The 15,930-nt window shown below is 40.9% G+C and overlaps 1 protein-coding gene across 1 annotated transcript in view; it reads right to left on the bottom strand.

The window, feature by feature from the left end:
* Window positions 1-15,930, bottom strand: part of erf (Ets2 repressor factor) — a 45,650-nt gene that overhangs the window by 14,474 nt on the left and 15,246 nt on the right. The window contains exon 2 of the mRNA XM_026155570.1: window positions 1,614-1,848. Within this exon, the coding sequence (XP_026011355.1) occupies window positions 1,614-1,848 (235 nt within the window). The remainder of the gene's footprint in view (window positions 1-1,613; window positions 1,849-15,930) is intronic.

Genomic DNA, 15,930 nt, shown 5'->3' with positions numbered 1-15,930 from the left:
TGGCTTAGCATTAGTATCAGCTAGCTGGGAAAAGCTGGCTGTTTTTCATTGGTGTTAATAGATCAACAAATACGAGCCATCCTAGCTCTCCAGTCCTGATGTGGAATGGATAAAACTCAGGTGTAACGAGGCTCGGCTTTGGTGATGAAGGCTTCTACAGCAGTACGGAAAAGTGAGTAGACCTAAGCTTACTTTAAGCTTAGCTACAGGTTGGTTACTTGGGATGTTAGTGGTGACCAACTGAATAATTTAGAGGGGGAAAAAAATAAATAAATTTAAAGTAAATAGAAACCATCATTAACCTAATGTGTTGCAGCTTACTCCGACACAGTCTAAAGCTCATTAAAGTAGTGCAGATCTGAACTGGACTGATAACATCTTAGAAACAACAGGTAACTGTGCTTATGATTTACTAAAATAATAAACCAACCTGGCGCCAACTAGCAAGCACAGCAAAGGTTAACTTTTTAATTTCACACTTTCAGACCTTTTAAGCAACACTTTTAATTAAATGAAGGACAAAACTAAACACTTTCCAAATGGGGGAAAAGGTCACTTCAGATAAAATAAAGTATCTTGTTCATCATTTCCAGGAACACTTTTAATCATCAGGAGTTACAATTATCCTCAAGCCATTTGCTGTTAAAATTGCATCTTTCATTTCCGTAAACTAATGAGCAGACTGGCTGCCGAACGTCTTCTTCATCATCAGGTTCAGGTGTCTCTGTTTGAGTGTTTGCCAGCCAAAGACTTCTGCACTTCTTTTAAAAAACAAACAAACAAACCATTTTAGGTCTATTGCCAACTATCCCTGTATATATTTACACAGGCAGCCATCACCAAAAAGGTTAAACTACAAAGACAAAAGCTGTTTTAATAACAAGTGTTTAAATATACTTTTATCTTTTCTGCTTATAAACAACTATGTTAAGTATTCACTGACTATATGTGAACAAGGTTAACCATGATTGGGTGCAGCCTGTTGGTGAGTGGGACTGTTTCTGATCCAAGTGTGAGAGTGTGAAATAAGTGACATTGTGTGGCAAAAATTCTCCATGTGCAATGAAAATAACACATTTCAAACTGAATTTAGAGCAAAGACACAAATTTTAAGGGATTTTTTTTTAAACCAACTATGTATCACATTTATTTTAAAAGACTTCAGGGACCTGCGATCATCCGGAGTCAAGTATTGGGTGACCAGATAATGAGTGAAAATTAGAAGCATCGAGGACAAAAGTTCCTGTCTGGAGTTGAACCTTAAACCCTTGAGGCACAAAAGGGGAGCCACTACAAACACGCAGTAATTCATGTTGGTAGTATCAGCAAGTTTCATCCCTGAGAATGACTGCAGGGTGTAATGCATAATGTATTTTCCTCTAAGAGAGTAAAGGAGTAAAAAATAAAAATAAAATAAACTGAGGGAACCATTAAAGCACAATCCAGACTCATCTCATGTGTGGAAAATATTGTTCATAAATGCGAGTTGCAGTCTTGTTTGAATGGTTAAAGTCTTGCTGAAGGTGTGTTTCAAAATATAAAGTGAACCGTGTTTGAGAAGCTGACGCCTGTTAGACCCGTGTTAAAACCATCCCTCCACTCTTTAGTCCCACCTGAGTGCTCTGCTGAGCTTGTCGTAGTTCATCTGCGGTTTACACTTCCTCGCCCCCCACAGGCGGGCCACCTCGTCTGGGTCCTTGATGACAAACTCTCCGTAGTCTCCCTGCCAGGCGATGACATCATGGTACTCCTCTTTCCGGAGCAGCTCCAGAATGAAGTGCCACAGCTGGATCTGCCTGGAGCCCGGGCTCGACTCTGGCTTGTAGGCCCACTCTGGGAAGGCAAACCCTGGGGTGAAAGAGAGAGGCGTTCAGATGGATGATCGTGACAAGGAAAAGTCTTGTGTTTGAGTCATGTTATTGGTGATCTGCATGTGATTAACTATGATCCCTCTGAAGCCTTTAATTGTCGACTGGACTGGACTGCGGCCATTTTGTTGCCAGGGTCGACATCACAACAGCTGTAAACTGCTTTTGTTTAAAGCTAATACCCCTCAGGATTTTAAACTATGAGCATAACAGGTGACAAAGGAACTGTGCTAAGCTAGGGGAGGGGAATATTTGAGAAAGGATATAAGACACAAGATTGATGGGAGCAAAAAAAAAAAAAACTTGAAGAAATCCCCAAACATCTCCTTGCAAGGCTTTGGTGCCTCAGCGAAAGCTGGTGATGAGCACTTTCGGTTAAATCTGTTCCCACAGATTGCAGTCATATCAAATCTTCCCCTGCTATCAGCATCAAAGCTGGAAAATCAGCAGTGTTACAACAGATTAACAGGCCTTGAAATATGCACAGACAAAATATAAGCTGTGGTTTTTTATAACTGCTATCAGAGCACAATCTCACCAGAGCACACGCACTATTACCCGAAAGTTTAAAGTATAGGCTTTGTGTTGTAAAGCAGTGGGTGGCAGTAAAAGACTCAACACCACTTCTACAGAAGGCCAGGCTGAAAGGCTGCATAGCAAAGGGGCACGCGCACACACGCACACAAACACACCTTATTAGGACCAGATGTGCCTTGGCAATCAGGCTGAGAAAGCTGAGGGTGGGAAACATATGGGCACAATATAACAATGTTAAATTTTGTGAGTGTGTGTGTGTGTGTTTATGTAACTGTAAAGAAACACACTATCCTAAATACCAAGGTTACAATCAGTTTCCCACACTCTACAAAGTCTGTCATATCTATACAGCAATGACGGCGAACTGTTAACAACGATATGCTCAAGGCTGCTGGACTGTAACGCTGTGTGACGTGGCCTGTTGAACCAAGTTTGATTAAACTGCAAGACACTCATGCTGAAAGGTAGGTGCCATTGCATAACCATGCTATGCAGAAAGCCATGCGATGTATAAGAGTATGCAACCAACAAATTGGCGCAGTAAACTGGGAAATACTTATTTCTTTTTATCCTTTATGGCCCTGTCAACATGTGAGAGGAAAGCGCTCTGGGGCAGCACCATAAAAGCAGCCAATAACACAAAAAACAACCACACAAAATAGGCGAAATACCAGATGAAAACCAGATAAGATGACATTAAAACAGAAAAGAGGGGCATAAGCTGTGAGAATCAAAAAGGTGCACACCTGGTAACTAAACTCCAGTATGTGGACCTGGGGTCCAGATGTTGATTCAAATCAATTAGGACTTTTTCATTGCGCTTCGCTTGTTGTCTTCACTGACTGTTTACTGGGATGGGGATCAGTTATGAATAGGTTTTCTTTAAGACTGTTGTTACACTATTAGAGGTTTAGTTATTGTTGCAAACTGTAGTATCATAGGGATTTTTGTAAGTTGTGGATGACGCCTTGCCATTGAATGAGCTCACTGGCCCTTCGGCTGCATGGGCCAAAATGAAGCCATGTTGAGAATAAATCAAAGAAACTCAGTGTCACAGCACTGTCTGAGGAAACTGGCTGTAAATCTGATGATGGCTCAGACCTGTGGCTCTTTATTAACGGTGCTTCATTCATAGCTGCAGGAAACTGCATTCATGAGTTACAACACAAGAGCTCACACTCCTAAAAGTCCAAACATTATGTCCTTCATGCTGTAGCTACATAATAACTGCAAACTCATCTGAAGCCCTACGCTGTAACCTTATGTGCACCTCACCTATCAGTGAGAAAATAACAATCATTGTCTTTATGTAATGAATGAGAACCATAGAATCAAAATCAAGACTAACAAATGTCAGCAAATTCCTGGAAGGCGATTGCGTAATGAACATGAGGGAATCTACAAAGAAGTAGATTGAAAAGAGTAGAGACCCATGAGGGAAAGAAGTCAGAGCATTTTATTAGTTTCTGTCAGCTGGCATTGCACATAAAACACCAGGACCACAAGGTAATTAATACATAATGCACCAGCACAAATGCCAGCAATGACATCGGCCACTTGCGTAGGTTACGTCGTAGGCCCTACAAAGTCTGCCTGCAGAAGTCTAAAACAGGCCCAAGGCTGTAGGTTTGGCCTTCTCTAGAAGAGAGAGATCAGAATGTTGCCTTTGTATGAATGTTTTACGAACCGAGCCAAACAGCATGCAGACATATTATGTTTTGGGTCTGGCACCCAAAATAATTAGCCTGGATCTGTGCATACTTGCTCTTTTCTTTGAAATAAACAAAACAGCAGACATCAGTTTATCAAAAAATGTACTTTTTTTAATCGGAGCAGAAAGGGGCTTTTTACAGTGTTTCTGTCAAAAGGTCATTTTTGCTACAGAGGTGTTTGTATCTATTTGAGTCCTTCACTGTGAACCAGTTAAAAGTGCAACAAATGACAGAAACAAATCATGTGTGAAGGTGTTTTGTGAAGCTTGAGTGGATGACAAACTCTACAGTGGGTCACATCATCCCTAACCACACACACACAAACAGGTAGCACATCCTCAACACACCGTGTGATTTGCTTTCACATACAACTGCCTGTGCTGATACTGTTCGCAGTGCTGCGATACATTCAAATTCAGACCACAGCGGTGCTTGTGTTTACAATCCACTTTGAAATTAACATGTGTTTTCTCTAACAGATCACATTTTATTAGCAGGTGTAAATGGAGTCAAAGTGAGTCATGGAAAAACTAACCCAGTTGGAAACCAAAGTCCACTATCAGGTGTGCAAAGTGGAGCTGGGCCTCACCATGAATACATAAGTCAGGGAAATGGCGGTGTAAGTATCAGCTGCAGAAGCAGACCGTATCAGTAATGCATAACCGACCAAAACTGGCAACATCTAACCACAACAAAAGACAGTGCGTAAACTAAGACCTATGGAGACATCAGTCATACAGAGAGAAAGAAAGCCACAAAAAGGCACTTGGCTGATGTTTACAATACACAGCGCAGCCACATAACAAGAAGTCATATACACATACCACTCAACCATGGAAGCAGATCCTTTAGAGCATGAAAAACTATTCATAATATCATCACAGGACTTCAAATTCTGCAAACACCGGCATGCTGCCACACTGGTGCAAGCTCCTTGTGCATCAACATCTGGCTAAGTAACGGAGACACACCAGTTGAGTAATGTTCAAATTTAAGAACATTTTGTTGTTCAGCACACTCCAAATCTTGCAAGAAAACTTCACAGCACTGCTTCGTCTACTAAACCAAAAGTAATACATGCTATCACTCATCACGCCCCCCCCATCTCTCTCCCATCAAATGAATGTGATATTTCATAAATGTTCCTGCATCAAGGGGTTCAATCCATAAGCCTGAGTCATCACATCACAGTGATGGAGACATTTTATGAATTCAAACTGACTGACCTAACCAAGTGCATTAGTCATCTAAATTTGTATTGCAACATTTTTTTTTTTTATTCATGGACGGTCAGAGTAGCTCTGCATGATTCACGGTTCAAAATAATCTTTAACTTGCAGTCGGGCCTCGCTGCAGCCTCTCAGTTCATTGACTGTGAGCCATACTAGCTATACCACCTTCGTTTTAGCAACCTTTCTTTTGATTGGCTGCCCCTCTTAACATAATGTTTCAGCAATAGGTAGGTGGTACAACAGTTATATAATTCAGCTATTTGCCTTCACTTATCTCACACAGATTTTGGAGTTACAAAAAGAAAAAAGGGGGCTTGAGAAAGTTTGGTCCTGTTGAATAGGAGTAACCAACACTGCAACTTTGTTTATACATGTGACAGAAACTAAAGGAGTGCAAGTTTTCTGACGTGACTTTCACTCTCCAAATCTGCAAATATACTGGCTACAACTATAAGTATTTTCTTTTTTTTAAAGTTGGCAGCTAAAAAACTCAAGCAATCGTAAGGAAGAGTAAAAAATATCCTGAAAAACAGGCGCGCTCCCGGTGACTAATAAACAACATGCTGCTATCTGATCTCCAATGGTGCTCGGAGAGAGAGCCAAAAGACAGACGAGCTGGCTGTGATAGTCGCTAACAGCCATTTGAAGGCAGATTACTAATGGGGTACAAGCATATGATTCATACAGCGGACAATAAGGCTCTTGTCACTGGGGACAGGTTAGGCGTTGTGACACAATCGCCGATGAAAAACACACATGTGCACATGTAGTACATGCACAGATGCCCGGTGACACATACAACGCACAGCGGGGAGGAGGGGATTGAATCAAAGTGGGCGAGCTAATATCTCGCAAAGTACACAGATACACAACACAGGTTAGTGGCGAGAGGTAAGTGGGTTCATGCGTGGGTGCACAGAGCACACAGACAAAGAACACAGAAATAGCAACCATGCCCACTGCATGTGTTGCAGATGTCCCTGCTGACTCATAGCTCGTTCGTTTTGTCGTTCGCCTTTCACAGATTCCGCCTTTCTCCCCCTCAACGCCGCAGCCATCGCTTCCTTTCTTCATTTCTTTTCTCTTTCATACTGTCCCTCCCTCCCTCCCTCACTCAGCCTCTAAGACACACAGTCTCCTAGCAACAAAAGCTTTTAGCTCTAAAAATAAATGGCCGAGTCACGACAAACAAGACAAAATATGATTCGATTACTGAAACTTGCCAAAAGAGTTTTGAGTTTGCAGCGCAGAGTCAGAGAGCTGCAGCGTGAGGGTGTGATCTGTCTAAAGCCGCTTGGCCAGAAGAGCCCTGCTTCACTGTCACGCCGTGTTTACAAAACACACGTTGGCCTGTCCTGAAAGCACTGTAGAGGCACGCTTTTACCATCACAACGATAAATCTGCATTAAAAGTACTGTACACAGTTTACATCTCAGTTCAAAAGAGACACAAGACCTGTTCATTCACGCCTCCTAAACTGATTCAGAAGCAACACAGACGGACCCAGAAAGCCAGACAGCAAGCACCGCTGATGGTGCAGCATTTCAACAGATGCACCAATGAGGGTCCAGTTGGAGGTGCATCTGTTACAGCTGGTGGTTACCGCAGTGCGAGTAAAAACACACACTGAGGCTAAAAGCCAGAGAGGTGGAGATCAAAAAGACTAGAGAAGCAATAAAACTTTGACTCATACAAACTATGACCACCCCTAGGAATCTAGCGCACCCTAAACTTTATGACACGCTTCTAATTAATCTTGTTTAAGAATATTAGGGTTTCAAAATAATAATGAAGGAGACCCCCTCACGTAACTAGTAATAAAAGCACAATTGCTTCTGATAGCGGTACAAAGAAAGTTTTTTGGCTCAAAAATTGCCATTTGAGGGCCGACTTCACATCCATAGCTGCTCAGCATTTTGTTATTTTTTCTCCTTTCAATTTAAGCCAATTAAAACTGTTTAAAATGACTTATTACAGTCCTGGTAAAGCCAAAACCAAAATGTCATTGTGCATGCAGGAAGAACCCTGTCAAACTGCAAGTATTAGAGAGCCGCCTACTGCAGACTCTTAGGCTGACTGTAGTTCTTCTAGTGGCCACTTGAAGCTGGCTCCAAAAGCAAGTAAATCTAATGCTAGGCCCAGTTTAACAGCATTAAAATGTATATTAACAAAAACGAACTAACAAAAACTAAACCTTTGTTTAGTTTCCCCCTTCATAAAAAACTGTGCAATGAATTAGTTTTTACAACTCATCCAATTGTTTCGTAGAATTTGGGGCGTGGCCACTGGGAATGACAAGTAATCAGTGTCTGCTCAGAGTGGTACAGTCCTTCCAAGAAGTTTGTGCTTCCGCTGCACCCATAGACTTTATTATCCGGCTGGCCACGCCTGATAGTATAACTTCAGAGACGTAATACCAAAATTAAAAAAACCTGAAGTCAACCGACCAGTCATGACCAAAGAGCAAAGCCTTGTACTTCAAGTAAAAGATCCTCCACTACTGATCTCTATTGTTAAGTGTGCATGTAAAAACATATGCAGAAAATGTGTCTTGTGTGTGCTTTTGCTGGCAGTTTTGCTGTTTTTATTCACACTAGAGCTGTGTACAAAGTGTTAGAGAAGTGTTATGGGACTGTAAACACGCCATATTCCAGAGAAACTCTTAAAAAGAAAAAAATTTGGAATCTTTTTTTAAACATAATGCCAACACGTGAAACTCGTCGAGCTTAGAGAAATACTCCTCAGCAGCAAGTAAAGTGTTAACATGTCTGAGCTATTATGCAGCTTGTTTTATGGCTGCTCTGGTTTAGTCCACGGCTGATGGCGCAGGAGGCCACAAGTCAGTGAAAACTTAAGTAGACAAAGGGAAAAAAAACCCTTGTACTATCTGGCAAACTTTGCTCCAGACAGGAAGAATTTCTGATTGTCGGGCAGAGGGGGGAAGCACACGATTTCAGGCCTTGCTGGAGTCTATATATAGCCAAGTCCAGGGCATTAAAACTCATTTACTATTAGCCTGCAGTCCCAAGCCACCTGCGTGCTCCCATCCAAGAGAAACACACAATCTGTGCAGCAATAATCACAGGGTGAGCGGGTTTAACACGCAGGTCTGCTTTTCTTATGGACTCTGACGTCACTCCAGTTGGAACGGTACTCATAATGACCGATAACCATCACTGGGGTATTGTCCAAAAAGGCCTGCAGCCGCTGAGCCCAAACACAGGCTGCCTCTTTCTCTCCAACAAGTTTCTTTAACATGCTGTTAATTCTATCCATCTATCCCCCCGTTTATTTTTCCCTCCCTTCCTCCTATTCTTTGGCGGACCTATATTTAGCTACTGGAAAGGTCGGTGTGTGTCTGTCTGCAGGGTAATGATCCAGGGCCATGGAGAGAGACCCACAGAGGTAGCTGACCAGGCTCAAATCTCTGAGGAGGCTGGCTCACTGCTGAAATCTGGATTTTTATTTATTTATTTTTAAATCAGTGCAGGGATCAGGATAACACATAAAGGCAGGAAACAAATGGGTACAGAGCAGGAAACGGGGAATCTCTGCTGGGCGTTAACGGCACTGGCATCTGCAGAAAGTCATATTTTGGAGGAAAACGCAAATAAACACATGCGAAAAGAATTAAGATAAAGTTTAAACTTCACTTAACACTTAACTGCCACTCTATAGGATCTCCAAATTAAAGGATTTAAATGATGCAGAGAATCTATATTAAAAAGGATAGTGAATTTAAATCACTTGAGTTTAAGGTGATTGACTATTAACGATACACACCAAGTTAACTATCCCTCTTCAACACAACAGACAGTCTAACTCTGCTCTAATGAGGAGTCCTGAGCCTTAAACTACTGTTTAAAAACTCCGCTCCTCACTGAGCTGATCTCATAATTACCCATAAAGGATGGAGTTCAGAATCGAGGAGCCAGCGGCTTAAAGGCAGGGAGGAGTCGTGGAAAACGGATGGGACGAGGAAGGAAGAAATCAGGTGGAAACGCAGACAAGAGAGTGAGGAAGAGGAAGAAAGGTGAAAGAAAAGAAAGAAATCCAGCAGAGATCAAAGGGAAAAGGAGGACGAGTATTCGCAGGTGCACAGTGTGAACCTTCACCCTACGCTCTCACATGATCCTCCATTACATAACGTTAATAAAGAGACAGACGACTGAACACACTGATAAGGAAGGAGGAGATTGTAAGAGAAGAGGTCAGTGTTGGGGAGATGCAGACAGGATGAGCATTTACCAAAGAAGTAGAAGGAAAAAAACCCTTAATCTAATCTTATAATGGGGTACGGATATGAGCCTGAAATGTGTCCTTACATGTTCATTTCCCCACCAAGGAACAAAGAGACTAAAAAGAGTAGTATGACGCCAAAGGAAACCAAAAAGCTTTCCAGAGAGAGAGAGAATCAGAGAGAATAAAGGAAATGAGATATAAAAGGTCGGGTGAATACGTTTTGTATGGAGGAACTGAGAAAAAAAAAAAAAAAAAAAAAGCAAAGAGGAAGCAAAGCTGCTTACACAAACAAACAAAAAAAATCTAAACAAATCTGCTTTATGACATGTCATTCCTAAACTTAGGAATATCACAACTTGATTTAAAAGCAAAAACTTTGCAGCCTTCCCACAAAAAAATAGCATTTATCTCATTTTGATCTCCTGTTAATAAACTAGTTGACATTTCCTCTGCGATTTCTGTTTCATTCTTCTAACCAGCAGCCACTCTTCCCTTTTCCCATCGAAGAGAAGATGTAAAATAAATGCCAGATCAGACAAAGGTCAAATAAATGAAGCATGTAACTGAAATCCCAAGGCTTTATTTTTATTTAGTTCAGGTTTCTATTTAAAATGTAAATATTTAATCACAAATATTTGATGGTCATTTTGCATGTTTTTATTTAATGACCTCTCCTGGTTTGTGTTTTTTGTTTATTATTCCCAAACATCATAAATGGGTGCTGACCCAAAGACTCAAAAAGTTTGAAATCATGTTCTACAAGCTGAGCTGGAAGGAGATAATAGGCTAAGTTGTGTTTGTTGACTGATTTTGGCTGTACAAACGGCCTTCACCTGACAGTATACTATTAAAAGAAGACGAAAAGGTTGACTAGTAATGCTCATCTCAATAGAAAGTATGGAGTTTGAAGGTTTGTCACATTAGTAAAGCTAATAAAACCCTTTTGAATGTTTAGACCATCTTCACTAGAGCAGAGACAGCTAAAGCACATTAATTTGGGAATCAGCCAGACAGAAAACTGTCCCGTCTTGAAGGTCCAAACTATCTCGAAGTCAGCCAAAACTGTGATTAAGCTGGCCCTGGGTCGGTTTAAACGTGTGCAGTCAAGAGACAGTTATTACACTCTAATGTGAGGGGGAGCTCCTTTAAAGCTGCAGCCGATTTAAATATGTCACTACTGTCTTCCTGAGGTACCTCAGTTGCATCTTTGGCACCTTTCAATCTCATTAAGACAAATAATTAACTACTAGGATTGCCAGTGGGAAATAAAAAAAGGCTGAACAGATTAAAAGCAGCAAAGTAGGCAATCTTCACAGGAAATGATTATTACTGCAGTGATAATGAGAAACAAAATCCTGAACAGGCACATCAGTGATGATCTCAGAGCTCAAACTTCTATCTCCTAATCTGCAGCCCCTGAGCCAAGGTTGCAGACTTATCACTCTTAGGCCTATTTTCCCAGAGAGGAAAAACACATAAATGCATGCACGCATGCTCCCAAACTCGTCTGAGCATGCCTTCCTTCCAGAAAATGACAACACTGTAAAACATTTGGCTGTGATGAGCACCTGGCTACCTGACTGCTTCACTGAAGATCTCTTCCTGTAGTTATTGTGGAATTTGGAAGGAAATCTTGAATATCTGCGAATAGCAGTGAGTTACAAATGGATAATGAAACATTGTGCTGTCAGAAGGAAAGTCAGCTGATCTTAAGCCCAACAAACTGGCAAGCATCACATTCAGGAAGTTGCTTTGCTGATTAATAACATCAAACTGAGCGGTCAGCTGGCAAAATGCACAAATAACCTGCCCTTTAGCATGAACGCTTTGCTGGTAAACCACAGAAAAGAAGAAGTAACGTGCCTCAACGAGTGTCATCAAGTCAGATCACAAGGGTCTGCTTTCATTTCAGGGAGAGGGGAAAGAGGGATCGATCAAAAGAAGCGGAAATTGAACATGCAACAAAAGTGAATCCCTATTAAGTAATCAAAACAGATTAAATTAATCTCATTGAAATGTCCGCTACAAGTAAATGTACGTATTTACATTCGGACAAATCCATGTAAATTAGGTGAGTTATTTAAATAAATAAATAAATAAATAGCCCATTTTGCTAATTTTAGATAATTATATTATTTTACTAAAGCTAAAATTCACAATTAAACCAGTCTTATTTCCCAGCTGTTCCACATATACTTACAACACTGAGTCATCTTACTTACTTAACAGAAGTCTGAATTTTCCTGTTATTTTAGGTCATCTGATTAACAAAAATGTGACTGATGATAAGCTGATGCTTAAAACAATTAAAAAAAATAATAACAGTTTTATTACAATTACGGTAGTTTTTCTTTGGGGGAAGGCCAACATTTATTGAATGCAGGAAAAACCCTTGACCTTTACTTCATTTGAAATCCAGTGTGATGGTGGTGTACTGAAAGTACAAAGTTACATTACTTTTGAAATGCTTATGAACCTGACTGCTCAACCACTTATAAAACGTATATGTGAAGCGATCGATGGAGGCCACAGTGGAGCTGGAGTCACTTGCAGACTGGTGGTGGTGTTACTGAAGGGAATTTAGTGCAGTGGAGGGAGAGAGAAGATAAATATCTGTTTAAAATTTGGCTTCTGTGTTGTGGTTTGGTCACCAGACTACTTTCATTTTCCTCCAACACACAAACGCGCACGCACACAGAGCGCGGCAAGGCTAACAGCACAAATCTGGTGACTTTAGCTATTGGACTCGACCATGTGTGTACATTAGTGTGCATGCATCTATGCACACAACCGCACACATACACGTGTCACCGCAGCCCAGAATAGGTCTGCAGCTCCAAATTCAGGGAGCCGGATGAGTGACTCATTCTCGTAGTCCCTGCCAGTCAAACTCCATCTCCTCCTTCCACAGCCCCAACCACCCCCTTTCCCTTTCAGCATCTTTCCATACAGACAAGGAGGCTCCACTGCTGATTACAACAATGCTAAAGGTTTATTTTATGGATGCGACAAAAAGAAAATAAAGCAATGAAGAATCAACAAACTGCTCCTCTCTGATTTTCCATCTGAAATAAACATATTAATATCCCTAAAGTCATAAAACTTTGCGGAGTAGATAATGATGCCAAGAGCTAATCAGATACGTGTGTGCATGTCTGGAAAATTATTAACACCTGTAGTTCAAAGCTATACATGTGTCGGCTTCTATAGCGACTCCTTGGGATACATTTTTACTACACTCTTACCGATAAGAGATTTAACATGATCTAAGCCACACTTGGTTAAGCTCCTTATGTGGATAAGGAAAAACTTCCATGCCCAAATGAAAAGCTTGTCCTGGACTTACTATACAACAGGTGTCATGCACACCGAGAGAGAGCCGGGAGCAGAAGAAACAGTACTGGACAAATAAATTTAAAACTGAGATTTAAACCAAACTGCACATCAAACCAACCTTCTATTACTCTATTACGGTCATTCGCATGCTTCTCAGTTATTTGTGACCGCATGGACTTGTTCGTGGAGAATTTACATTACCTCACCAACTAAGCATATGCTCCATGCAGCAGACTTCAAAGCAGTATAACACAAATGACTGCTTGGCTGTCCAGCTGCCCATGTCTGCAACAGTTTTACACCTCAAGTCCGGATATCTACAGGCATCTCCCACATAAAGGGTACTTACGTGGGCTACCCAGGTATATTAATCACTGTTCAAGACTGGAGTTGGCATGTTGGTTAGAATCCAATTCAATAGGAAACACTGTCTGATATCAACCCAGCACGGACACCAATTCAGTGTCACTACTTTTTTGTCCGCAAGTGTAAAATCTGCCTAGAGAGCTACCGCCAGATCTCTGTAACATTTATCCAAGCACAAAGAGATATCTGTGCTCAAATATCATTAAAATTGTGATAAAGTAAAACACCAACAGGACTCAGAAGTGCGTGCCACAGCACCTCCATGTAGTTACAGAAATTGAGAGGTAGATGATCGTCCTGCTTGTTGGACTGTCTTGATTGCAGCAGCTTTATCTCAACGCCATGATACGATTGTTGCTGTGATCTGGTGCTATATAAATCAAATTCAGCTGGACTTGCGTTATGATCCACTACAGTCAGTGAAGATTAAAAAGTTTTAAATGCAAATAAGACTTTGAGCTACTCTGATAATATTATCACAGGCACTGACAGTCTGGAGAAAATCTACCCAATTCACCTCAAACTGCTCCTGAACCTCAGCCACACAAATACAGAAGTTTGCTGAACAGAAAAAGTTCTTCTCCATTTTCTTCTTAACCCGAATATGAACATTTGACATCGATGCCAGACCCAGACTTCAGCATTGGCTCACATCCTTTATCTACCACTTGTGGCTCATAGTACAGTCAGAGTGACAGTAATTCACTCTGGACGAGTGTGTCCGTGAAATTCTTAAAAAACTCAAAAAAAACAGCCAGCATGGGACTTTCTACATGTGTGACGTCTGGGAGGGTTAGTCAGCCTTTCCTCATTGGCAGAGTCACCGCAGTCTTAATTCCTCTTTTGCATTAAAGTTGGATCTTCCAGTCTCTAGACAGAGTGGCTCGCTCCCTGTGTAAAAACATTAAAAGACAGAGGCACGACGGCGTCACCGCAGGGAGATGGCAGCCCAAATGAGCACGCCATGCTCACGAGCTTTAGTGAGAAAATTAGAAGAGTGTGTCTGTGTGTGCGTATGTTAATGCAAGCCAGATATCACCCATTTTCATGGCATGTGGGGGGTCCAGGCCCCCTAATAAAGTGTGCATGCTGTGAGTGGGCGGGATGACTGAGTGTCTGTCTGAGGGACTAACTGACTTTTACGTCTCAATAAAACAGAAACCGTCTCATTCATCACTGCCTGTGGCCCCGGGGGTTTCGAGCAACCTTCAGGGACACTGAATGGGTCACATGAGTTACCAGAAGAACAAGGACAGCACTTTCAACCTAATAAATTTTACATGCAAAAATGATACTGTTATTTGATAGTTAATGAGTCAGCATTCTTTCTCACTTAGATCATTCTTTTCATTATGGCTCATTGGTTATATTGTCTGAGGAAACATACACAAACCTTTTAGACTGCCAAGATCTTTAAATAACTGCGCTTTAGGTTACCGAGTTTGTGTGCTGCTGGTGATAAAGCTCAAAAAGAACAAACTTTATAAAAGTTTATGACCTTAACGATGGCACTGGCCCGATCAAATGGAGCCTTTCTTATCACCAATAAAATTTAACGTCTACCTTTGAAACAGAGAACGGGACAAGTCCAACCCTGTGTTCACCTTTAAAGTTTTGGCAGCTCAAAATGCACAAACCTGTTAACTGAACAGAGGCCAAGACGATGTCTGAAATCACTCATGCTTTTATATACTTAACATTAATAACCACAATGGCTCTGAAGATAATCTACTGATAGGAAAAAGTTAAATAAAATCTGTTATCAGGGTGTCTACAGATAAGTTCAATTTAAGACTTCTTAAATACCTCTTGCAAGAAATTTCAGTTTCTACTGGCTTACAATGGGCCTTTGAGGGTGATCACACATGTAAGCTCGACTGGGCTGGTCTGTGTCATCTTACATAACAGAAGTTTGTTCATTTTCCTGTTATTTATGGCCATTTGATAAATGATAGTGTATATGATGTTCAAGTAAATTAAACCACCTTTGGTGGATTTTTGTGGAGTCCTGGTGATTTTCCTCTGATGGGAGGCCAAAACCTCTGTGGTGGAAGCCAACAATTATAAATGCAGGTAAAACCCTAAATTTAAAACCAAACTTGAAATGAAAATATAAATCAAAAGGGACAAAAGAAAATAAACCAAACAAAAACAAGTTTTCCAAGTAAACAAATGTTTCAGTTCAAAATGAACCGTGTGGTAAAAAAGTCAAAATATTTGGTTAAGTTTAGGAAAATTATTCCAAAAAATATGAATTTTGTCCCAAATCATAGCACTTTGTCCTAAATTTGAAACACTTCCCCCACACAGGGCACTCTGCTACATTATCATTGCCAGATAATGGGTTAGACTGCCAAGAGTAACAGTCATTCTCAAGCCAATAATCACATCCAATAAGAAGGCCCTATTTCCATAAGGCCTTCTTCTTGTGGGTTTCCACCAGTCTATTGGTAGCTCACTAGTGTACAGAATAAACAGAACCCAATCTAAACCAAAACCTTGGTGGCGGAGGATATTTAAGATTTTTTGATGTGTAGTGGCTGGGATGAGAATTAGGACCAATTCCAGGGCCATTTTTCCCATCTGGAAAATGTTAACATTGCCCTTTTCAGGTTGGAAAGAAATTGCTGCCCAAAG

This window comes from Astatotilapia calliptera, chromosome 22 (genome assembly GCF_900246225.1).
Source record: "Astatotilapia calliptera chromosome 22, fAstCal1.2, whole genome shotgun sequence".
In the NCBI taxonomy this organism is placed as follows: domain Eukaryota; kingdom Metazoa; phylum Chordata; class Actinopteri; order Cichliformes; family Cichlidae; genus Astatotilapia; species Astatotilapia calliptera.
Note: the sequence above shows the minus strand (reverse complement) of the source record. Positions and strands in the feature narration are given on the sequence as shown.